This window comes from Nasonia vitripennis (genome assembly GCF_009193385.2).
Source record: "Nasonia vitripennis strain AsymCx chromosome 3 unlocalized genomic scaffold, Nvit_psr_1.1 chr3_random0004, whole genome shotgun sequence".
NCBI lineage: Eukaryota > Metazoa > Arthropoda > Insecta > Hymenoptera > Pteromalidae > Nasonia > Nasonia vitripennis.
The window spans coordinates 284,111-306,667 of NW_022279623.1; the positions used below are offsets into that span (position 1 = coordinate 284,111).

Genomic DNA, 22,557 nt, shown 5'->3' on the forward strand with positions numbered 1-22,557 from the left:
GAAGCACATTATAATATGGATATACAATGTATTTCAGGCGCTTTGATTTTATTTTGTTTTGCTTAAATTATGTAACGGTTGCCAGTGCAATTAACGCACGTTGAGCACGTTACGACGTCTCTCCGGGACAGAATCAACATTCTGTATAATACTTCTGTTGTTACAGCTACTAAAGGCGCAGCATGTGAGAGAGTAAGAGAGACAGAGAGAGAATAAGCATCGAGAGAGATTTAAATTCAGTAACGTACAATGTTGCCACCTGCTCGCACACTGCTGTCAAGAGTTAACAACAGTGTGTCAGAGGGCATAGGTAAATCTGTGCTCGCGCTAGCGAGCCATTCCGAGTCTGTCTTCGCTCCGCTCCGTTTCGCGAATAGACACTCTGCGATTGCGATTATTGTGTGCGAGGGTTGCGAGGTCAACCGAACCGAGGACAATCCGTCCGAGACCATCTTCGCGTGGGTTAGAACGGCCATGCCGGCCACGTACATCTGTAAGTACTAGTTCTTATCAACTCTCGCTTACTCGGGCGACTTTAAGCCTCCTCTCTCTCTCACCTCGACTACATGCTGGTAGCTGGCATGCGCCTGTCTGGCGCGCTTGTGTAAGCCAAGCACCAATAAACAGTTAGTCTAAGTTTTACAATAATCCGCGAGTGTTCATTGACTTTTCCTCCTTTTGAATCCACGTCCTGAGTACTACTATCACCGCCGCGTGTTCATACGTCTTGCGCGGATAGATTATAGTCGGTAGAATCTAGTGCCTTCTGCACAGCCGATGGAAACGGTGAATAGTAGCATAAACAACAAACAACTTAAAATAATAATGACGGCCGAGCTACCGTCATAATTATTATTTAAAAAATTCGCCAATTATTTTACGTAATTATATGACATGATATAATTATATAAAATAAAGGCTACTATGAACAATAGTTTCATTTAGTAAATAAAATTATACTATTGATTTGGATATATATCAAGTTAGAAATTATCTATTGTTAACAGTTTGAATTTTTTATATAATAATTTAATAAAAAACCGTGGAATAATCGCCTAGAGCCATATAACCACGGGAGTCTTAGATACCAGTCCTCCTCCCCTAAGACTCCACCTAATACCATCCTCCATCCTGCAGAAACATATTTACTTAAAAAAAGTTTACAATCTTTATAATCATTTTAATATTTTTAATTTATGCATTTAATCTAAATAATATCTTGTTAAAAATAATGGATATTAATCAGTTTGTTATCAAATCAGTTTTGTATTTAAATTAAATTGTTCGCCTTTGAATTACGTAAAATATGATATAATTAAGAAAAATTAACTTTTATTAATTTTTATCAGTTAATTAATTTTACGTATTCATATTGAAAAAAGAAATTTAAATACGTAGTTAATTTGATAATAAATCTTGATTTTTTTCTATATTTTTTAACAGGACGAAATCTCAATGGAAACTTTTTTTAAGTAAATATATTAAATAATCATTTAATATTTATAAATTAATTAGACATTATTATATCATGTCCTATATTAATATGAAATTAATTCATTATTGTTATTAAACGATAATTTATGTTTCTGTTTTGTTCTGCATTGTGTATATTGATGATTCTTGTAAAATAATTTTAAAAAGAATTATGTATGCATACTAATTTGAATGTCTACAAAATGATTTTAAAATTCGAAATTGAAAAGCAGCAAGAAGTTAATATAAATACATGTCTTTTATTTGCAAAAAATCTAAGAAAAAATTGAATAATAATTTATTCTATGATCGAAAATCCTAAGAATTGACTAAACAATTTTGAATCAAATATTTAAAATTTCATTCCAAACAATATTTTGTATTGATTCACCTGACTCATTCTGAATACGTATATTATCAGGATTTCGACATCGAGATAATGCAACATATAATTGACCATGCGAAAACAATGGTCGTTTCAAAAAAATTCCTATTGAATCAAAACTTTGGCCTTGTGATTTATTTATCGTTATGGCAAACGCTAATATGATTGGGAATTGTTTTCTAAAAAGAGTAAATGGAAACGAAGATGAATTTTCGGTGTTTAGTGTTATTCTCGGTATAAAAACTTTCTGTCCAATGTTTTCGCCTGTAATTATTTCTGCTTCAATGTTATACTCATATAATTTAGTAATCTTTAAACGAGTGCCATTACATACACCATCTGTAATACTTAAATTTCTAATTAACATCACTATTGCATTTACTTTCAAATTAAGTTTATGTGGTCGAAGACCTTCTCTGATATTATTCAACATTTCAACTGGATAATTTAAATGAATATTTTCCTCTGTTTGATCTACTCCTTTATGTGTTGCATAATCTACACTATAATATGTCTTTGATTCGCCATGTAATAATTTTAGAACTTTGTTATTTAAAATTTTGATGTCTTCATTATGAGGAGCTAAGATCACGCTACTAACGGAAGCACCTAAATTAATATTTTTATAAATTTCATTGCAAACATCGGTAGTTTTCCATTTTTGAGGAATTTCAAATGTATCGACTTTACCTTCTCCTATTTCTAACAAAAAAGAGGAAAATTCTACATTATTCGAACGTATATTTTTATTGAGCTTCAAGATTTTAAAAAGAGACCACAAAGTTGAATATTTAATTGTTTCTTCTATGATAGAGTTTCGGTATCCATGTTTAATTACTGTAAGAATTTGTCTGAAATCTCCTCCTAATACTATTAATTTTCCTTCAAAAGGAATATCGTTACGACATACATCTTGTAAAGTACGATTAATAATTTCTAAAGCTTTTTTAGGTATCATTGAAGCTTCATCCCAAATTATTAAATCTGCCTCTCTTAATCTTTTTTTGTCAGACTCTAATTTCAAAAAAGCACTTTCAATATTATTTAAATCTAAAGGCAATCTGAAGGTTCGATGACTTGTCAATCCCCTAGGTAACAAAATAGACGCGATACCAGTCCATGCCATAAAACTTTTTTGTTTAATGACATGTAATAATAAATTAATGTTTTATATAAAAACGTTTTTCCCGAACCTCCAGGTCCATCAATGAAATAAATTTTGTGTTCATTGTCAACTAACTCTTCAAAAATTGCCTTTTGATCATCGGTCAATTGATCAAACATACATTTAAAAATATCGGCACTTTGTAAGACATTATCTATAGATGTTGCATCATCATTAATAATACTATTTGGTTCTGGTAAACTGGAATCTTTGCAAGATTTTTCTTCATTCTCTAATATAATTTGAATATGAGATAGAGCATTATTCTCTTTATTTGTCTTAAAATCTTCGGTGAAATAATTTTTAAATTTGTTCCAAATTGTATTACCCTATATGTTTTCTGCTAAAATAAAACATGCAAAACATGTACGTAATTGAAATGGTAACATGATGTAACAAGCTTCTTCAAAAATAATAAAAATATGTGAATCATCTTCTATTAAGCCCATTGCAAGTGCTGCGTCTTTATATGTTTGATACTCTATATCTTTATGATTTTTCAAATCTTCAAAAGTTGGACCTCTTGCTCGATTTAGTATTAATTTAAAAAAAAAAATCTCTCAGTATCTTTTGGTAATACGATATTAAGTCGAGCAATAGTATTGTATTGAGAAGAACGTGAACGTTTTATCCAAGATTTTGATTTTTTATTAAATCTATAATATTCAGGTAGTTCAACATATTTAAGTGTTTTTACAAAATCATAAATTTTATTTAATTTAAACCATGCTGTTAAAGTAGTTTCTTTATTGTTTAAGACTTGCAATTCTTTATTTTCTTCGTAAACTATATGTTGTTGATCTTTTGTATGGATTCCTAAACATTCTACAGCGGGTATTTTACCACAAAGAGGATATCCTTGTAGACGCCAAGCAGCTTCCATTGGGCTTAAATATCTACCATCTACATACTGAGTGAGTTCATCATGTACTATGGGAGTTTCTTCGCTAGAATTATTTGGATTTTCAATTTTTTTCATCTTACATAATGCTCTATCTCCACCTTTGTGAATATAATCGAATATGTATTTAATACTTTGAATTGATGCACAATAAAAAGTTATTATAAGGAACAACCATTGTGTTGTCAACTGGAATAATTTTTCTAAATTTTTTAATTCGATAAGTATAGTTTTGTGAAATGTTATTTCTTCTTCGATATTCAGGATAACCATTTTCTATAAAAATGGTGATATCGCGGAATGGTTTTGGAAATTTTTTTTTACAAATAGTCTTATTTTTGATGATGCAAGGAGATTTATCTGTCTGTGGTCCATGTAACATATGTTTAATTACTAATTTTTGTAAACCTTTATCTGAATTATCAGGAATTTCAGCAGAAATGTATTTGTCAATAGATTGAGGTGTCATGAGCTTGTTTTTTGGATGTAGCGTAACTACAATATGAGCGTGTGGTAATCCTCTCTTTTGAAATTCTATTGTAAACACATAAGCTATTACTTTTTATCATAAAGGTAACATTTTTAAATCATCTATTATAAAATATTTTGGTTATTAAGTAAAAAAAATGAATTTCTATTTGAATACCAAATTGATTTATTTACATTAATTTCAGAATATATCAGACAATAAAAACGAGAGTTAAAATATGATTTCAAGATTAAATTCCAAAAAAAATCTACTATCTAAATTGACTATCTACAGATGAACTGTCCTTTTTTAATTATTTACAATACTTTTATATAAATAAATATTTACATTTTTTATACTCAATTTATTATTTATCAATACAATATAATAAAAACCACAATATGGGGTTGGCGAGCGGAGCAAGCAGTGGGATACCCCCCCTAGTATATATATATGTGTGTGTATAAAGAGAATATGATAGTTTAATGTTAAGTCATTTACTTTCATCCACTTTTTCAATAACTTTATTCGAAAAAACTGAACATTTTCTATAAAAAACGCGTCTACAAAATTTAAAAACAAGCTTACTTCCTGCATGTTTTTATACAAACTCCAAAAATTATTATTAAAAGGCTTCCTTGAAGATCAATCTGGCTGCAGAAAAAAATCGATAGTTCATGGCCTTATTTTATTGACTAAATAGACTGAACGTAACATCGACGTTACACAGAATGAAGACTGCTGGCGACACATCAAGTAAGGGGTCGGGGAATAAACAAAACAAGCCCCTACAAAAAGATTCTTATGATATAAATATCTTGGATTAATTGTTTTCAAGACAACACAAAAACGTCGAAAACCTTGTATTAGCTGCGTCAAAAGCAGATGCACTTCTATCTCATAGGAAACTAAATCAGCCGCTACACAAATCGCATAAGCCCGCGTAATGAGTTGTTACACGATAAATCCCGACTAAAGGGCGAAAAGTTAAAACTGAATATATTAAAATTTAGTGCCGCTTAGACGTTTAAATCTGCATATCCTGAATGTTTCAGAAAATTTTTTTAAAAACTATTTTGTTATAAAACGTCCTTGAGAAACAGCCAGAGCTAATAAAAACGCAATTTTTCTATTGAGTATATTATATTGCTTATTCTTAATGAAACTTACAATAAAAAATGAAGAACACAGAGAGAGGTTGATTGGACTTGTTTTGCCAAATAACGTTATTATAAATGGGTTTTAATTAATTGAACGAGCAGGAGGGCTTTTTTGGCATTTGAAATACGAAATGTCCCGTGGCAGCGTTGCAATCAAGCTTTAGATCCGTCTGCACTCGCAACACTACACCTATATACAATAAACTATTCAATTATGGAAAATATTCTATTGGTTGAGGTGATTTTGAAAGTTAAAATGCCAAATTGTTCAAAAGATACAGCTATAAGTGAACATTTTATCAAATTTCTGATCCAGCAAATGGTATATACAAGTGATTTTTCTTATTATAGTGTACCAGTAAACATATCTTAATGTCTTAGACGAATTGTTTTCCCGAAGCCCGGCAGCTCACCTTGTAACTAAAATGTTTCCATTGCTTTCTGACATAGCCGACTTAGGACAGGCAAATGCTATTAAATAATTTAGCATACTTGTAACCTAAGTTGGCATTTTATTACACAGCACCGCGGTATCCTACGCGCCGTGTGATAAAGTAAGTACCACTTAGCAGGTCACAGGTATCGTAATGTACATCAATTTTATTGATAATTGTGTGATTGTTCTATACATCAGTAAATCTTAAAAATTTACTTAATAATGTGTTTACAATTTGATATAGTTCATATATATAATTTATTACCATTTTGCTGACAATTTATATTTACAGTTAAAATTTTATTACTTGTTTTTAATCAAATTCTTAAAATAAATTAAAGTATAACGTATGCGTTTGGAAATTGAAAGCTTGTTGATGTACTATCAGTCTTATAACTTCATAAATAATTATGAATAAATTTTGTCAACATTCGATTCCCAAATGAACATTAATCATACTTAAACTTTTTTTATAAATATATATTTGATTTATTTATGCAAGATGTCTTTAAGAATGAATAACACAGCTTAACTCCCACTCTTAGTATATCAATATTTGATATTGTTATTGCTTGTTTAACAGATCTATTATTGTAACATTTATCACAAATTTCATACAAAATCATCCCTCATTTATGTAATTCCTTTAAGTCTCTGCTTAAAAAAGTCTCTTATTCAAAAGCGTACTATAACATACAAAATGATATATTTTTCTAAAAAATACCATGGAAGAGTATAAACTTTACAATGTAATTTATGGTGGTCATGAGTACATGGCAACTTGACGAGTTATATATATATATTGTGCGATTTCAGAAATCCACACAATTATCCACATTAACTATTCTTTTCAGTTACTTTGACAATTACACTCTTAACTTCTGTGTAAGCTTCTAATCCATACTCTCCCAGTTCCCTACCATGACCAGACATTTTGTAACCACCGAAAGGAACTTGAGTAGATAATGCATTGTATGAGTTGACCCTTTTGAAAAAATGGTCAAAAGATTAGTACATTGCAAAACTGACTATGAATAAAGTAGAAAATGTATCTATTAGTGCGTTGACTTACCAAACGGTACCCGCTCGTAATCCTTGGACAACATAGTTGGCTTTATCAATATCTTTTGTGAAAACAGCAGCTGCTAATCCATAATCAGTTTTGTTTGCTCTTTGAATCACATCGCTGATTTTGTCGAATTTCAAAATTTGTTGAACTGGTCCAAAGATCTATGGAAAAGGGTATATTTTAATTACTGCATTCTACAAAAATTAAATTTGCGACTGTTGTTACTCACCTCTTCCCTTGCGATTTTCATGTTATCTTTAACGTCAGCAAAGACAGTCGGAGCTACGAAGTAACCTTTTTCACCTACTCTTCCACCTCCTTGAACTAGTTTGGCACCTTCAGATTTTCCAGAATCAATCATGGACAAAATTTTGTTCATCTGGTCTTCATCAATCTGAAACACACATTGTCAGTAGAATATTTTTTGTATAACAATATGAAAGACAAAAAATCGAATAGTAGTTAATTAATACCTGAGGACCATGCTCTACATTCATATCAAAAGGATCACCAACAGTCCTAGCTTTAGCTCGAGCGGCACTCCTTTCAACGAATTCATCGTAAATAGAACTTTCGACAAAGGTCCTAGATCCAGCACAGCAACACTGACCCTATTGTTTTAACAAAACAAAAAATACAGAAATTTAAATAAAAAAAAATCTTCATGTTACACACGTTTAAAATATAAATGCAGTTGAAGGTAATTACCATGTTAAAGAATAGACCAAAGTGGGCAGTTTCAACAGCTTGGTCCATATCTGCATCCTTAAAGATGATGTTGGGTGATTTTCCTCCTAATTCTAATGTGGTCCTCTTTAAATTACTTTTGGCAGCACCTTCCTTCACCAGTTGTCCAATTTCAGTAGAACCAGTGAAAGCTACTTTATCAACATCAGGATGGTTGACTATAGCGGCACCAGCATCACCAAATCCAGGAACAACATTAACTACTCCAGCTGGGAATCCTGCTTCTTTTGTAAGCTGTGCAATGTACAAGGCAGTGAGTGGAGTTTGTTCAGCTGGTTTAAGAACAATACAGTTTCCTGAAAAAATTAAATTAAATCATGTTAATGAAAATCCAGTTGATGAAATTTGATAGCCATAAAGATATAAATAAAATGTACCTGTAGCTAGTGCAGGTCCCAGCTTCCATGCAGCCATCAAAATTGGGAAATTCCAGGGAATAATTTGTCCACAAACACCCACTGGTTCATGTCTAGTATAAGCGAAGAATTTACCATCCATAGGAATGACTTTTCCATGATTTTTATCAGCCCATCCTGCATAGTACCTGAGTGTACCTATACTTGCTGGTAGATCAAAACCATAGGCTGTCGAGTATGGTTTTCCATTGTCCAAGGTCTCCAGGGACTAAATATTAATTTTTATAAAATTTTCTATAACTTCTCATTCAATAATATATCATATTATTGTTACTTACAGCAAGATACTTGCGGTCACGTTCCATCAAATCTGCCAACCTGTGTAACAAAACTCCTCTCTGGGATGCATCCATCGTCCTCCATGGTGAACCCAATTTAAAGGCCCTTCTTGCTGCTTGTACTGCTTGATCAATATCGGAAGCATCACCTTGTTGGACATTAGCGATAACTTCTTCTGTTGCTGGATTGCGAGTCTCAAATTTTTTGCCAGATTTTGATTGATGCCATTCATTATCAATAAAAATCTATAATAACAGAAATTTGTCTTATTCAATGTATATGTTAACAAAAAAATTTTACTCAATAAACTTAGAAGACTTAGTAATAGTAAGTCAATCACTTGAAAGTATACGATATGAAACAGTGTTTGTCAATTTTTTTCATGTTATCTACAGTTGATAAAACTTGTTACTTTGAGTTCATGTGATTAGTTATATAATTCAATTTATCTTCAATATATACGTTTCCTTTGAAGAGCATTATACTTGCAACAGATAAGAAATATGCCAAAGCACATTACATTAAGGAGAAGTAGAAGCCTCACCTCCCTTTTGTATTTTATATTTCCAAATTTGTTGAAAAACTAAGTCTAATTGAAATTTGCCTTCAATAAAATAATACTATGGTTTTATAGACTTAATGGTTCTTTATTATCATCACAATAATTGCTTTTAAAATATTTTTCACCACTGACAATTGCCTGATAACTTAAAAATATGTAGTATTGACATTTCTAACAAAACTAAAAGAAATCCTTGAAAATGTAAATTTACTCAAAATTTATCAAAATCAACTGTTGGCATAAAAAATGCTGATAATTAAAAATATATCTAAAACACTTTCGTTCGGCTATCGTGCCTCAAAACGCTTATTCCTAATGTTACATGCGTGGAAAATTTTTAGAACCATCATCTTTGTATATCCTACTATTCTTATCCATACAGAAAAAGTATTAAGTATACATAACAGGTATGCCGGTAATTATATACTGTGAAACCGCGCGCAACACGCGTTGATTGCCGCGAACCATATAAGTACACTAAGTACCATATTAATGTGATTCATCGGAAAATCTTTCACGTCCCGCAAGGCCGTAACTCAATAACAATAAAACACATGCAAAATTGTGCAAGAAACAAACTCACCCCAGCGTAGAGGACAGATGGATTGGTTTCCGGCGCCGGGACGGCCGCAGATGCGAATCCACGCACAGAATTTAAGTTCTTCGAAAGCAAACGAAGCATGGTGTCGATTTGTTTCTCCTATGGCAAGAGGTATGTAGTGATTAGAGGAGAGATTGCCGATGCCGTGTCAAAAATGCGTGGCGAATTCGATCATGACGCCACTTGCGGCCTGTGATCGAACTATACGCATCTAGAAAAAGAGCGTAGGGGACTGGGGAAGTATATTTAGCGAGAGTGAGAGTGAGATGACATCGATGACGCAATGAGAACCGCTTCTCAGCGCAGCGCCCAGCTCGTGAGAAGTGAGAACGTGGTTTGCGAACACACCTATTTCAGATCGCGGTTAGATTCGAATCCCAGCCCTATGTGGGAGTTCGAGTATTACTATAATACTCTGAAAACACATCTTGTTAGTAAATAAATAAATATTGTTGTTATTTTTTATAATTTATTTGTATTACAAATAAAAAAACGTACAAAATTATGAATTTCTTAATTTCTTTTACAATGTTGATTACTACATTTTTTTATATAAATTTATGTTATGAAAGTACTCGAAGAGTAAGAGATCTTTGAAAGTCTCAAAATCCAAATCTTAAATATCGTGGAACTAGGTAAATGCTAAAAAAATTTCTATTATAGTATGGCACACATACACGCAACCTTAAAAAAATGTATATAAACATGTTTATTAGTAGTACACTCGTATTATCCTATCTCTTTCCATGATTCCTAAGTTGTACTCTCGAGGCACATGTCTATGTGGATTGTTATTTGGTAAACATTGTGGAACATAGAGTACAACTTAGGAATCATCTAAAGAGATAGGATAATACGAGTGTACCACTAATGAACATGTTTTTATACTATAATTATAGTTATTATATTATAATTAAGTATTAGTCCTTAAGTATGTATTAGTCGATTCAAAGATCGCTTACCAAAAAACAATCTACGTAGACAAGTGCCTTGAGAGTACAACTTAATATAATAGAACTATAATAGAAATTTTTTTAGTATTTACCTAGTTCCACCATATTTAAGATTTGAATTTTGAGACTTTCAAAGATCTCTTACTCTTCGAATACTTTTATAACATAAATTTATATAAAAAAATGTAGTAATCAACATTGTAAAAAAAAAATTAAGAAATTCATAATTTTGTACGTTTTTTTATTTGTAATACAAATAAATTATAAAAAATAACAACAATATTTATTTATTTACTAACAAGATGTGTATTTAGAGTATTATAGTAATACTCGAACTCCCACATAGGGCTGGGATTCGAATCTAACCGCGATCTGAAATAGGTGTGTTCGCAAACCACGTTCTCACTTCTCACGAGCCGCGCGCTGCGCTGAGAAGCGGTTCTCATTGTCATCGATGTCATCTCACTCTCACTCTCGCTAACTCCCTATACTATGGAATACGGCCCCAGTGGAGGAGAAGGGAGAGGCGCTATGGAGCTGTCCACAATAGAGGAACCGTTGCTCGCAATGTGTTCCGTGGACTGGAAAACGGCGATTTTCGTATTGTTGCCAACTTAAATCAATTTTGTAGAAAGTTATTATATGACCGTCACAAACTCTCCCCGCACAGCTAAACCGTCTGCTAGTGTGCTAAATTGATAAAGATCTAGTTTAAAAAGCACAATATGTATACTATGCAATTTTTAATTTTTGTAATAATAAAGATATTTGAAAATAAAAATCTTCTCGGTAGTAAAACTTATACTTTGATCCAGATTATCTATTATAGATTGAATAACGTTCAAAATGTTTATCCAAACTATAATGAGTTGTAAATGATTTTCTCTGGCCATTGTTGTGATTTTTATTAAAACTACTTTAACTATTTTAACATTAACTTTGAGAAGTTGAAATCGAGGTTAAACAATTGCGGTTATGTTTACCTCTACTGCTACCATTAGCATTCACCAGAAAGAGCAGAAGACTCGCGGCCGTGGGGCGTTTGTGACGGTCATATGACAACTTAACAATCCACTACAAAATTGATTTGATTTGGCAACAATGCGAAAATCGCCATTTTCCAGTCCACGGAACACAGTTGCGAGCAACGGTTCCTCTATTGTGGACAGCTCCTATATATTCTTAGGTCCACCGCGCCTGACGCGGCGGAGGAAAAGTGACAAACGGCGATTGTCGAATTTGCGCATCCATATCTCGCGGTAGTTTCAACCAACGCCAAATAACTATTCGGGCATATTATTGGACTAAAAAGAATGTTTAAACAATTAGAATCTAAAACTTTTGAAAACTCATGATTGAAAACTTAAATTTTTTAGAGGGATTATGGTTAAACCGACACAAACAAGTTAAGCTTAAGCTTAAACAAAGCTAAATTAAACTAATAAGCCACCCCAGCCCTTCCGATAAACATATGCTACTTTCAATATATATATATATATATATAAGCTGCGCGTACACAAGTCGACGAACGACCTTGATATGCTAGCTGGCTGGACGGTTATTTCGTTCTTGTTTCGTTCGCTTGATGAAACCAGATCAGCTTGCTCCCCTCGTTCGTCTCCGGCGACTGCTGATTGCACACTAGAAGGCTGATGTTATAACTCGTTATAAGTATGTACGTACATCCATACTACATGTGTATGTATAATTGAACTGTTGCCTGTGGGCTGTGGCCTCTGTTCGCTAATTCACACGAACACGCTATTGCCGGCTGCACGCGCAGGCGGCAGGGGCAGTATAATCAAGTCAGACGCGTTCACATTTGGTGGTGGTCGCTGATTTTCGTATCGCCGCTTCGCGCATGTGTGCGAAATAAATTACTCTGTACAAGTATATCTATATACAGATATACTATATAGCTATATAGAATCTTGAAAAGTGACGACATTATTGACGAAGTGAAGACGCGCTCTCTCTGATCTGATTATAAGTATGTTATTTACACTACGCCATGAATATGTGTGTGTGTGTATATATGTGTGTGTATATATATATATATATATATATATATATATATATATATATAGACTGGTTATTAACTACAATGCGTGATCAGTATCATATCAAATTTATAACGGGCGCGTGCGCACTGAGCAGTCGACAAAAAATAGTGGCTCTTCGGTGCTTCCCATTTTCACATGAAAATGAAAATACGTATGATTTTGTTTTTTAAGCTATTGGTCGGATGTGTTATCGAACTGAGATGCTCTTCTAGCGTGTCTCTATTATTATTGTGTATAGATACATCAACATTATACGTAAAACCTAAAATTCAGGTGAGCAATTTCAAAGGACAACGTAGTTGAATTGAGCTATTAAAAAACTATCCATTAGTATTTTTTATTGCAAATATCATTATTTGGCAGGCTGGGGTATGGTAGGTCGCACTGATGAGTGCTGACTGAGCCCATCAGCTGCACAGCTGACTGCCATGACCATGACGACGTCTGATAAGGGAGATTCCACATGATTGTACTTCCCTACCCCTTACCCTGTAGCCGTGCCGCGTCCGACTTTATCATCGAGTTTTCATCTACATGATTCTGTGGTCATTGGAGAATTCGATCTGTGAACGTGAGAAGCGCATCTATGTAATGTCTGTATTCGTGTTGCTAGCTCCGATTCGTTTTGTTGACATCGTTCGTCATCGTTTCTGTTTTTCTGTGTTTTTCTGTTCAGCTCCGAAATGACTTTGGCGTAGTTAAAAAGCAAATTTCTAAAAACATATAGTTGCTCAACAGCAAAACAGAAAAACGGAAACGACGACGAACGATGTCGACAAAACGAACTGGAGCAAGGCATATGAATACAAACATTACATAGATGCGCTTCTCACGTTCACAGATCGAATTCTCCAATGACCACAGAATCATGTAGATGAAAACTCGATGACAAAGTTGGACGCGGTACGGCTACAGGGTAAGGGGTAGGGAAGTACAATCATGTGGAATCTCCCTAAGTAGGCTGTCAAGACTTGTTAAATACATAAAATTTTGTTGTTTTGTACACAATAATACTAACTAGATATAGAGTCTTTGATATTTCTTTATTAAATTCATGTTTCTCTGTTCAAATCCAAAAAATCGTGATTTTTAAAAGAGTCATTTTATTCCTAACCTGTTTGAAGGACATAACCTAGTAGATTAATTTATTGGATTTATATTTGAACTATAGCTAAGTAATGTTTCTGCACAAATTAAAATATTCAATTTAGTGTAGTGAATAGTAAAATAAAAATTTGCATGATGTCAAATGAACAAACAAGGCCTTACAAAGTTTCCAAAGACAGTGTGGTAAATATTCTTTCTATATGTAGTCTTAATCTTGTATTTGTCAATGAATAGGTATTTTCAGTTTCAAGAACTCTTGTTAATTATTTTGTTTCTATACAGAAAAAAGCAATGGAACTGTTTAATAATGTAAAGAAAACTACAAAGCGAAAAAAGTCTCCAGAAAATGAAGATGATTCTAACAAACACTCACAATTCTGCAATCCAATAATTGGTAGCAGCAAGAAAAACTTAACAGCTTTAGCTTTTTCACCAAGTTTTGCACTTCGGGAAATGCGCTTATGTCTAATGAAACACGATTGGGTCAATTTGCAGCGACTATTTCCTTTATTGTTAGAACTTTCTAGTGACAAAGAGACACTTGTGTGGAGGTATGCTTTAACTATTTTACTACACAGTCCAATGAGCAGTGGAGCTCATGTAGAAAATTTCCTGAACTCGTGTGTTGGTTGTCAAAATGATAATTTAAACTACGTACTAGATCAATTAATTACATTAAGAGTTAGCAAACAGAAAAACAGTTGATAATTTACACAACACTTTTAAATAGATGTAAATAAAAGAAATCTAGCATATTATCAACTGAATCACTTATCTGCAAAGAAACAGTTGTTTATCCATTATGCTTAAATATATTTGCGTGATTGATATGGAATAAGTATAATAATAATACCGTAGACTGATGTTTTATAGAATATTGGCATAGTCAATAATCCAGCTTCTGCCTATTTGTTGATTTTACTTGTAAATAAATCACAAAATTTACAAAAAACAAAATGTACCCATTACTGCAATGCTTATATTTCTCACTGCAAATTCAAAATATACGTAGAATATTTTTTCACAATTTAAAAGAATTTTTCAAAGTTTGAGACTGCACATACATTATATTGCATGATTTTTTTCAAATATAGGGAAAAATATAAATCATAATTATTAATTTGATTTGATGCAGATGAATGAATGTTTACCCCTAACAATATCTTCAGGTTGCATTCTGGTTTTAGGATATTCAAGAATTGCCCGACACAAAGATCGTTTTCATGTTTTTTTTCCATTATATTGTATTCATTGACATTCAGTGTACATATCACAGTTAAGTTCACACTTTATAATAAAAATGTGCAATAAATTACTTGTATATAACACGTTTCATATTAAAATTAAGAAAATGTATTATAAAATATCTACATTGACTAAGAAATCGTTGTACAAATTTTTCTTGACTGATTATTGTTAATAAATATGTTTATTCTGGTAAAAGATCTTCTCCTAATTCTTCATCGCCAAAGTCATCATCTCTCTTTCCAGCAGCTGTCATTGGTCGAGTTGGTAAGGGACCAACTGGATCTGCATAGTTTAAATCTTTGAAAACACAAAAATCAGACGGTTATTTTTTTATACATTTTCGTTTGGTAGCACTTTGGTGTATCAAATAATTTATGGGGAAAAAATGGCTATATATATATACCATGTGAACTAGAGTCCAAATTAAACTCTGATGAATCCGCTCTCCGAATACGATGATTTGACCGAACAATGTCACCATTGTGTAAAGTAGGACTTGCTCTCTGTTCTGAAAGAGTGCTCATACCCGAACCTCCCCTGGATGATGTACCACTGTTGCTTCGTCTTGAACCTATTAATAGATAGCATACATGGAGCAATTCCAACTTATTTCTAATTTTTCACTTATAAATTCAGTAGTTGTACCTGGTCTTCCAGATCCATGCCTTTCCTTGGTTTCCTTGGCTTTTTCAGCTCTGCGCAGTTCGATGGCATATGTTTGAGCCTCTTTGAGTCCCAAATCGTTGGAAAGTCTTACCAAAAATTTCAAGCATTCAATATTGTCTGGGAATCTACGATTTATATCTTGATATTCGGCAAGTGCCTTGTGGAATTGACCGGTTTTCCTCAAGCATGATGCCACACATAATCTCCACTTGGGCTCTTCAGGAGCTAACACTACTGCCTCTTGGAAGTAGGTCAAGGCTTTTTCTGGCAACTGAAACATTTTTGCATAACATATATGTTTATCTTGCATAAAACATTTTTGGCAAGTTTTTGTATCTTACCCCTGATTGCTGAGCAAAATAAGAACCAAGCCAGTCTATCACATCGAAATTGGCTGGGTAAAACCTGTATGACTGGCATAACAATAAATGTAGTTAAGGTATTTATGGTGGTAAAAAAAAATAAATGAGATTTCATTATCAAAGATGTCATACATCACTGTAATATTGATACGCCTGCTGTTTGTCTCCCATGCTGTCAAACATTTCACCCAGTTTTTGCAAGACTCCTGGATCCGATGGTATTATACCAAGAAGCTGATTGTACCTGAAAAATGTTTCGAACATTGCTTGGATTTTCAAATCAAACGCATTATACAATATAATCATCATCATTCTACCAGTCAGCTGCTTGTTCAACATCGTTGCTAAGTTGATAAATATGACCTATTTGATACAAAGTCAAAGGATCGTATCGAACGATATTGGTGAGTTTCAAAAAATACTCCAAAGCTTCGTCGAGCATGTTTTTCTTCTTGTACAGCAATCCTGCGATCAACAAGCAAATAATGCACGGAAATAAATCATCCGAAAAGAAAAGGTCGATTAAAGTCAACGAGACGATTATGCACCTAGATTATAGAGAGCTTGGACATGAGCAGCGTCGTTCTCCAACGCAGACGCCAAGTACTCCTTGGCGTTATCCAGCTCGTTCTTCATAATAGCGCAAGCCGACAGATTCACGTAAGCCGCGGCGTTGCGGCTGTCCGCGTTTTTTGCCGCTTCGCTGTACTTTTCTGCTTGGTCGTACTCTCCTCTCTGAAAGCGCACGAGTCGCGTTTTTCCCTCGTATTCGTTACGCGTGAACGCTTGTTATTTGTATTTTTTTAATAATTTACATCAAATCGCGTTCGACTCACGAGAAAATGAATGAAGGAGAGCACGGTGGAGGCCGAGCTGTTGATCTTGGTGTCCTGGTTCTCGAAAACCTTGAGGGAATCGATCGCCATTCGCACCTCGCGATTGTGGAGAAAAACCATGGCTTTGTTGATTTCCAAATTTGCCGCCAGTGGACTGTAGGCCGATGACTTTATTGCGTCGACGCACCTATAGCGATAACAATTTTTTTTTACCCCGTCCGCATATAGATAAGCGCGATCCTATATTGCGGATAAAAAGCGCGATAAATAAGCTGAGAAAAAGGGGATTTTCGTGCTGCCGACCTTTCAATTGCGTATAATAAGCACGTATCGCTTGTTGCTATTTTTAGAAGGTGTAACATAATAATATGCGTGAAATAAAGTACCAAGCGAATCCTCCGGCGAGCGTCTCTTCGATAACGGGTGCTATGAGATTCGCCGCGTTGAGTATCGTCTTCTCGGCGTTCGATTTCAACTCGCGCTCCAGTTTCGACAGGTCGTCGTTTTTCACCGTCTCGTTCAGTATGTTGGCAGCTATGTCGTCCTGAGAATAAAAAATGCCTTTATAACATCACTGTCGCGAATGCATTAAGAGAAAAGTTTGCCGCACTGACGGTATTGATGCTGTATTTATCGTCGTGGTCGATGTAAAGCGGAACGTCGAGCAGCTCGAGGAAAGCCTTTTTCATTTTATCCTCGTGCGAGAGGGCAAAATGGCACAGAATCGCGTGCATCCCGGCTTTGAGGTCCGGTTTTTCTCTCATCACCCATTCGAAGCTGTTCGCTGCCTCCTCCAGCCGGCCCATTTGCACGAACAGCATGCCGATGTTGTGCATGATTTTTATCCTGGAAAATGTTCGATTTTAGTTCATTTTCGTCCAGACATGTATATACATATATTATTGTAGATGGCGAGCGCACCTCAGATACTTTTGGGCAGTGGTGGTCTGATCCAGGGCCATTTGGTACATCTTTATGGCCTGCGACAGCTGTCCCATTTTCACGTAAATATTGCCTATGTTCATTTTCAGTCGGGCACTGTTGGTGAAGTTTCGATTCCTGGTAATGGCTTGATACGTCGCTATCGCCTCTGTGTACAGCTCGTTGTTCGAATATTGACAGGCTAAATTGAAAATCACCTGAAATACGCGTGGTTTAGCAATACTGTTGATCGATTTTAATGTCGCGATGCGATATAGTGAATCAATTTACGGCAAACGTTAAGTCGATGTTGTGGCTGTCGCTCAAGCCGGCTTGTTCCTGGAGTCTGATAAGAGCTCGTTCTCTCGACGACGCTTCTCTCGCCCTTTCCAGGGCTACTTTCATGTTCTTCTCGCAAGCGGCCTTTGCCGATTCTTCTATGAGCGTCATTATGCGCCTCTCGGCTTGCTTAATTTTTTCTTCCGGCCTGCGTGATGATAAAAATCAATCTCGTTGGGCTCTTGCGCAAAGATCGATCGTCAAAATTTAAGTGATTCACATATTGCTATACAGAAGTATATATGCCACATTTTATGAAAAAAAAAAAATGTATCGTTGATAAAATTTAAAGTGGTCGCGAGCTATACGTTTTCGTCGGAAAAATGTTCATCGTCGATTGATTCAAAATAACAATTTTCCACTTCTGCAAGAAATCGGCGAGTAAATCGCTCATCCGCGTTAGAACACTCTTTTTATTATATGCCGTAGAATTTTTATGACGATCGTTATTATATCAACGCTTTTGTAGCGAGAGATTTGCGTGAATGACTTGATCGTAAACGAGGACGATAACATCGCGCACGACTCATTAGTCAATCATGATCCAGCTTATATATATATATATATATATATATATATATATATATATATATATTATTCGCTGAGATTACTTGGAAATAATTGTATGAAATTGTATACAGCGTATACCACTGAGTTTATATAATACCACTCACTGTTCAAAACTAAAGGCACACTCTGATGGAATAATGTTTCAAAATTTCGCGAGACCAATAGAGCCACGTGTCAGCCTCGATCGATACATTATGAATGTAAATATATAGTGTCAAGTATTGAATTTCGAGATAGATGAATGGTTTCACTCACGTATCCTCTTTTTCGGCTTCCAGAGGAAAATTTCGCAAAGCGCTGCTCATGTTCAGAGGATCGAATGCTTGGCGAGACGCACTGGTGTATCCGGCGCCTCTGACCGCCGTCATGGGCCTAAGGGCACCTGTGCCGGGTCTTCCCGAAGCTGTGCTTCCCCTGTGGAACTGTGCAAAGAACATATTTTTTTTAAGCAGGAGAAAAAGATTAAATTGTAATTACTGCGTCTCAGCTGATTCATGTTAAATTTTTACCCCGGACGATGTCCCCAGGCGCATTCCTGTTCCAGGGTATTTAGGTGTTGCCTGATGGGGAAATTGATATTTTTATAAAAAAGAGATACGCGACTGTCATTGACGAATGTTTGCGTTTATAAATCAAACTTACGATTGGCCGAGCTCCATAACCAGTTTTGAGAACTTCCCGGAAAAATTCTTCTTGATCCAAGTCGGCCGTCGAGTACGTGTTTGAAAAATCATGGTAACCAGAGTAAATGTCGTTTCTATCTACAGCAGTCATTATCGTTTAATTTTGCTTGAAAAACTTGCAATATCAATCAGTCTATTTTCGATGTACAAGTATAAATATATAATGTTTTATTCGCAGTGATAAGTCGATGTCAATAACGGCAATGTCTGGCTTGGAGCTTTGGTGAGCAATAACCACAAAACAGTACAGTGTGCTTTGTTGTGAGCTTTGTACGCATGGAAACGCGCGCTGGCATAGCGCGCAGTCGCATATATTATATATTATGCTACAGAAATGTATTCACCTTAAAAAGGTTGTAAAAATTGGTTGTTTATAAATAAACGGTAAATGTAGAATACTTATTCTTGAAAAAATAATAATTCTGACGTTCTTCGTTCGTTACGCGCATTATATATTACAGTATTTCATTAACAATCATACAACATTACGAAAATCGGTGCCGTGTATGAATTAGTTGGTATACCTATATATAAAGTTGGATATGGGGAAGGGTGAATCGCGCATGAGGCAGAACGACTTTTCAGGTGTCGAACTACTTGACGATCGTCAGTATCTGTCTGAACGTCCGGAATGCCGGTTGGTGTATAGTTCTGATGTAATAATATCCATAAATACGCATTTTGCTTTGAAAAATCTCACAGCGCAAATCAAGATGAAGTTTGACTACTCTCCTGTAAGTATAATCTCTCCTGTCCATTTTCATTGATCGAAATTATAAATCTTTAAAATCTGCAACCCTTTTGCGATCGGTGCTACTATAGTGCACGTTTTTCGTTCTTTACGTTTACCCAAGATCTCTTGCTATTTTCAATTTAATAACTTTTTAAATGCCATAATTATAACCACAGGCAGCTTATATGGATTTATTAAAAAAAATGTCTTTCGATTAAAAATAACTCACTATTATGCGATAATTTATAGAAACGTCCCGTCGCCACCGAGCAAGAAGTCAACGAAGTGCGACTTTTGGTGAAATCCTGCATACTGACAAGAAAGGGCGGCATGCCTATCTCCGACCTCCGCGGTAAATTTTTGTTTTATTCGTATTTATTTGTTTTTTATCTGAATTTCAAATATAATCGAATCATACACCTAAATGTCATCTCTCGTTGCAGACGAATATAAAAACTTAACCGATGAAGAAATACCGTTTTACAGGCTAGGCTACAATAGCCTGTTTCATTTTTTACGTGACTTCCAGGACGTAAGGTCCGACCGAAATGAAGAAGGAGCCCATGTTCTGGTGGTAAAAGAAAACCAACAGAACAAGCACCTAATGGAGCTCATTAAGAAGCAAAAGGACCCGAAGACTAACAGTAGGGTATGTATTTTTCGCATTTACAGGTTTTTATAGGCGATCTCTTGGTCTATTTTTTAAAATGAAAAATTCCCATAGCAGCCATCGTTTAGAAAACGTCCACGGAGGAACGATAGCTATAGGCGAAGCGAGCGACAGAAAATTCTGGACGATAGGAGAAGGAAACCAGTGGAGGAGGAAAAAGAAGAGACAAACAACTGGCGGCTGGTAGAACCACCTGTCGATGAGAATTTGGAGCGGCCGACCATTTATACATACTACTATTTCGAAGATGATTTGGTAAGAAGAACATTTTTATTAAAAATTAAAGCTGAGTCTAGTTAAGTAAAAAGAGACGTAGGGCGGATGAGGACGTGTCTATAAGGAACCATCAGATGAGCATTGTCAATGTGCATTTGTCAATCGATTCGTTCTGCTTTGTTTTTACAGGCGATCTGCACCGAGCCAATTATAGGCAAAACGCAACTCATAGGCGACGATTACTTTCTACAGTTGTGCATCAAGTATATGCAATATGATCTGCTACGAAAGACGCGTAAGTGATATATATATATTTCATTCACTGCAATGAAACATAAAGAATGTTCAATGAAAAAGTTTCATTTTTGTACTTGTACAGTAAAATCGCCGATATCCTGCGGGACCGTTCAATCCGGTCTGACTATTCGTAAAGCCTGCAAACGCCTCGACAAAATCGAATCGATGTCCAGTAAACTGGTCATCAACTTGGGGACAGTTGACATTTACAACGTGAGTATATAAAAATATAGCTAGTACAAGCTGCTCTATTTTTACGCGATGGTATATTCAACTCATTCCTAATGACGCTTTCAGCGCAACACGGATGAGGAGATGGCGAATGATATGATGGGTCTTTTGAAGAAACTAAACACCAAGTACGGGTACTCGTCGCAGCAGATAACGCTGTGCACGCTCCCACCCATGGGGAACATAAGCATGTTTGGGGAGCGCGACAAATATCTGAACATGCATTCATACAATAACTGGATCCGCAGATTCGCAGCCAAGAATAATTATCAACTACTGGATCTGTACGACTGCTTCACGGACGATAATGGATGCATCGACTACCAATATTTCCAACAGTAAGCTGTTTGAAATTGAAATTCGATCCGAATAGAATAATTGATTTTTCAATGCACTTACAACGTATTAACGATAAATATTGTTAATGTTTCCAGAGATGCGCGAATGGTGTCGGGCACATCACATCCCCACGTGCTGTTCAACTATTTTGGGCGACAGCAGATTATGCGGCTTATACTAAATTTAAAGTAATATAAGTGCAGCTTGATGTAATTTTTGTACAATTGTGTAGCGATTTTTAGCGTAGGAATAAGTGCAGCGACATCATTTTTAAAAATTAATCAAATTTTAAGCGAATTATAAAAAATAGTAACCTTTATATTTTCGTCTTATATCGACTCACATGAACATTATATAGTCTAAGAAAGAAATAACGAAATTTCAAAAAAATTAGCTATCGTACGCCAAGCTAATTTTTTTGTAAATTTCGTAAATCTTTGGTATTGTAAATATTGCGAACGATTCATTGTGAGAATGTGATGACAACAGTTTTGCGATTATTTTGTTGAATATAATAAAATGCGATTTTAAATTACATTGATATTTACTTATTACGATGGTTTAATGTTTGATTATTATCATTCCAAATTGTTTTTTACATTGAATAAATAGTTGTGTTTGTTATGTTTTACGTGGTGTCAAAAAGTGAGATAAAAAAGT

At 34.8% G+C, this 22,557-nt stretch overlaps 4 protein-coding genes and 1 long non-coding RNA gene across 10 annotated transcripts; 3 read left to right on the forward strand and 2 right to left on the reverse strand.

Moving 5' to 3' along the window:
• Nucleotides 1-445: 445 nt before the first annotated feature.
• Nucleotides 446-6,380, forward strand: LOC116738654. The gene is made up of 2 exons (XR_004345233.1): nucleotides 446-493; nucleotides 3,855-6,380. It is a non-coding gene; the product is annotated as an uncharacterized LOC116738654 (long non-coding RNA).
• LOC100120559 (aldehyde dehydrogenase, mitochondrial) lies at nucleotides 6,118-14,354 on the reverse strand. Of its 4 annotated transcripts, XM_031925691.2 has the most exons (10): nucleotides 14,160-14,251; nucleotides 12,133-12,265; nucleotides 9,646-9,762; nucleotides 8,500-8,745; nucleotides 8,183-8,429; nucleotides 7,767-8,101; nucleotides 7,532-7,669; nucleotides 7,288-7,452; nucleotides 7,062-7,219; nucleotides 6,118-6,974 (listed from the first exon to the last, which is right to left on the reverse strand). In XM_031925691.2, exons 3-10 carry the CDS (start codon nucleotides 9,742-9,744, stop codon nucleotides 6,827-6,829), a joined length of 1,536 nt encoding a protein of 511 aa, XP_031781551.1. In that variant the 5' UTR covers nucleotides 9,745-9,762; nucleotides 12,133-12,265; nucleotides 14,160-14,251; the 3' UTR covers nucleotides 6,118-6,826. The 4 variants fall into 4 exon arrangements, with proteins under 4 accessions (XP_031781551.1, XP_032457643.1, XP_031781552.1 ...); XM_032601752.1 differs by lacking the exon at nucleotides 12,133-12,265 and having other exon boundaries at nucleotides 14,160-14,354; XM_031925692.1 differs by lacking the exon at nucleotides 14,160-14,251 and having other exon boundaries at nucleotides 12,150-12,265.
• Nucleotides 12,736-15,229, forward strand: LOC116416644. Of its 2 annotated transcripts, XM_031925693.1 has the most exons (4): nucleotides 12,762-12,952; nucleotides 13,043-13,595; nucleotides 13,891-13,969; nucleotides 14,069-15,229. In XM_031925693.1, exons 3-4 carry the CDS (start codon nucleotides 13,919-13,921, stop codon nucleotides 14,489-14,491), a joined length of 474 nt encoding a protein of 157 aa, XP_031781553.1. In that variant the 5' UTR covers nucleotides 12,762-12,952; nucleotides 13,043-13,595; nucleotides 13,891-13,918; the 3' UTR covers nucleotides 14,492-15,229. The 2 variants fall into 2 exon arrangements, with proteins under 2 accessions (XP_031781555.1, XP_031781553.1); XM_031925695.2 differs by lacking the exon at nucleotides 13,043-13,595 and having other exon boundaries at nucleotides 12,736-12,952.
• LOC100120509 (intraflagellar transport protein 88 homolog) lies at nucleotides 14,819-19,659 on the reverse strand. The gene is made up of 15 exons (XM_031925687.2): nucleotides 19,371-19,659; nucleotides 19,238-19,288; nucleotides 18,984-19,150; nucleotides 18,111-18,306; nucleotides 17,820-18,037; nucleotides 17,513-17,744; nucleotides 17,285-17,442; nucleotides 16,899-17,085; nucleotides 16,611-16,797; nucleotides 16,380-16,527; nucleotides 16,195-16,306; nucleotides 16,042-16,113; nucleotides 15,680-15,971; nucleotides 15,438-15,605; nucleotides 14,819-15,331 (listed from the first exon to the last, which is right to left on the reverse strand). Exons 1-15 carry the CDS (start codon nucleotides 19,500-19,502, stop codon nucleotides 15,216-15,218), a joined length of 2,436 nt encoding a protein of 811 aa, XP_031781547.1. The 5' UTR covers nucleotides 19,503-19,659; the 3' UTR covers nucleotides 14,819-15,215.
• A 325-nt stretch (nucleotides 19,660-19,984) lies between these two features.
• Nucleotides 19,985-22,443, forward strand: oskar (maternal effect protein oskar). Of its 2 annotated transcripts, none has more exons than XM_031925607.2 (8): nucleotides 19,985-20,145; nucleotides 20,394-20,496; nucleotides 20,588-20,793; nucleotides 20,872-21,069; nucleotides 21,220-21,325; nucleotides 21,410-21,540; nucleotides 21,625-21,896; nucleotides 21,993-22,432. In XM_031925607.2, exons 1-8 carry the CDS (start codon nucleotides 20,125-20,127, stop codon nucleotides 22,087-22,089), a joined length of 1,134 nt encoding a protein of 377 aa, XP_031781467.1. In that variant the 5' UTR covers nucleotides 19,985-20,124; the 3' UTR covers nucleotides 22,090-22,432.
• Nucleotides 22,444-22,557: the final 114 nt, after the last annotated feature.

Bases quoted from the DNA above. Each gene is read 5' to 3' on its own strand.
- LOC100120559 (XM_032601752.1), bottom strand. From the start codon at position 9,744: ATGCTTCGTTTGCTTTCGAAGAACTTAAATTCTGTGCGTGGATTCGCA. The intron at 7,453-7,531 runs GTATTAATTAAC...TGTGTGTTTCAG, and splicing joins ATGTAGAGCATGGTCCTCAG to ATTGATGAAGACCAGATGAA. The intron at 7,220-7,287 runs GTGAGTAACAAC...CCTTTTCCATAG, and splicing joins TGAAAATCGCAAGGGAAGAG to ATCTTTGGACCAGTTCAACA.
- LOC116416644 (XM_031925695.2), top strand. From the start codon at position 13,919: ATGATGTCAAATGAACAAACAAGGCCTTACAAAGTTTCCAAAGACAGT. The intron at 13,970-14,068 runs GTAAATATTCTT...GTTTCTATACAG, and splicing joins AAGTTTCCAAAGACAGTGTG to AAAAAAGCAATGGAACTGTT.
- LOC100120509 (XM_031925687.2), bottom strand. From the start codon at position 19,502: ATGACTGCTGTAGATAGAAACGACATTTACTCTGGTTACCATGATTTT. The intron at 18,307-18,983 runs GTGAGTGAAACC...ATCATCACGCAG, and splicing joins GAAGCCGAAAAAGAGGATAC to GCCGGAAGAAAAAATTAAGC. The intron at 17,086-17,284 runs GTACTTTATTTC...TTATCGCTATAG, and splicing joins CTCGCCGGAGGATTCGCTTG to GTGCGTCGACGCAATAAAGT.
- oskar (XM_031925607.2), top strand. From the start codon at position 20,125: ATGAAGTTTGACTACTCTCCT. The intron at 21,326-21,409 runs GTAAGTGATATA...GTACTTGTACAG, and splicing joins TGATCTGCTACGAAAGACGC to TAAAATCGCCGATATCCTGC. The intron at 21,541-21,624 runs GTGAGTATATAA...TGACGCTTTCAG, and splicing joins GGACAGTTGACATTTACAAC to CGCAACACGGATGAGGAGAT.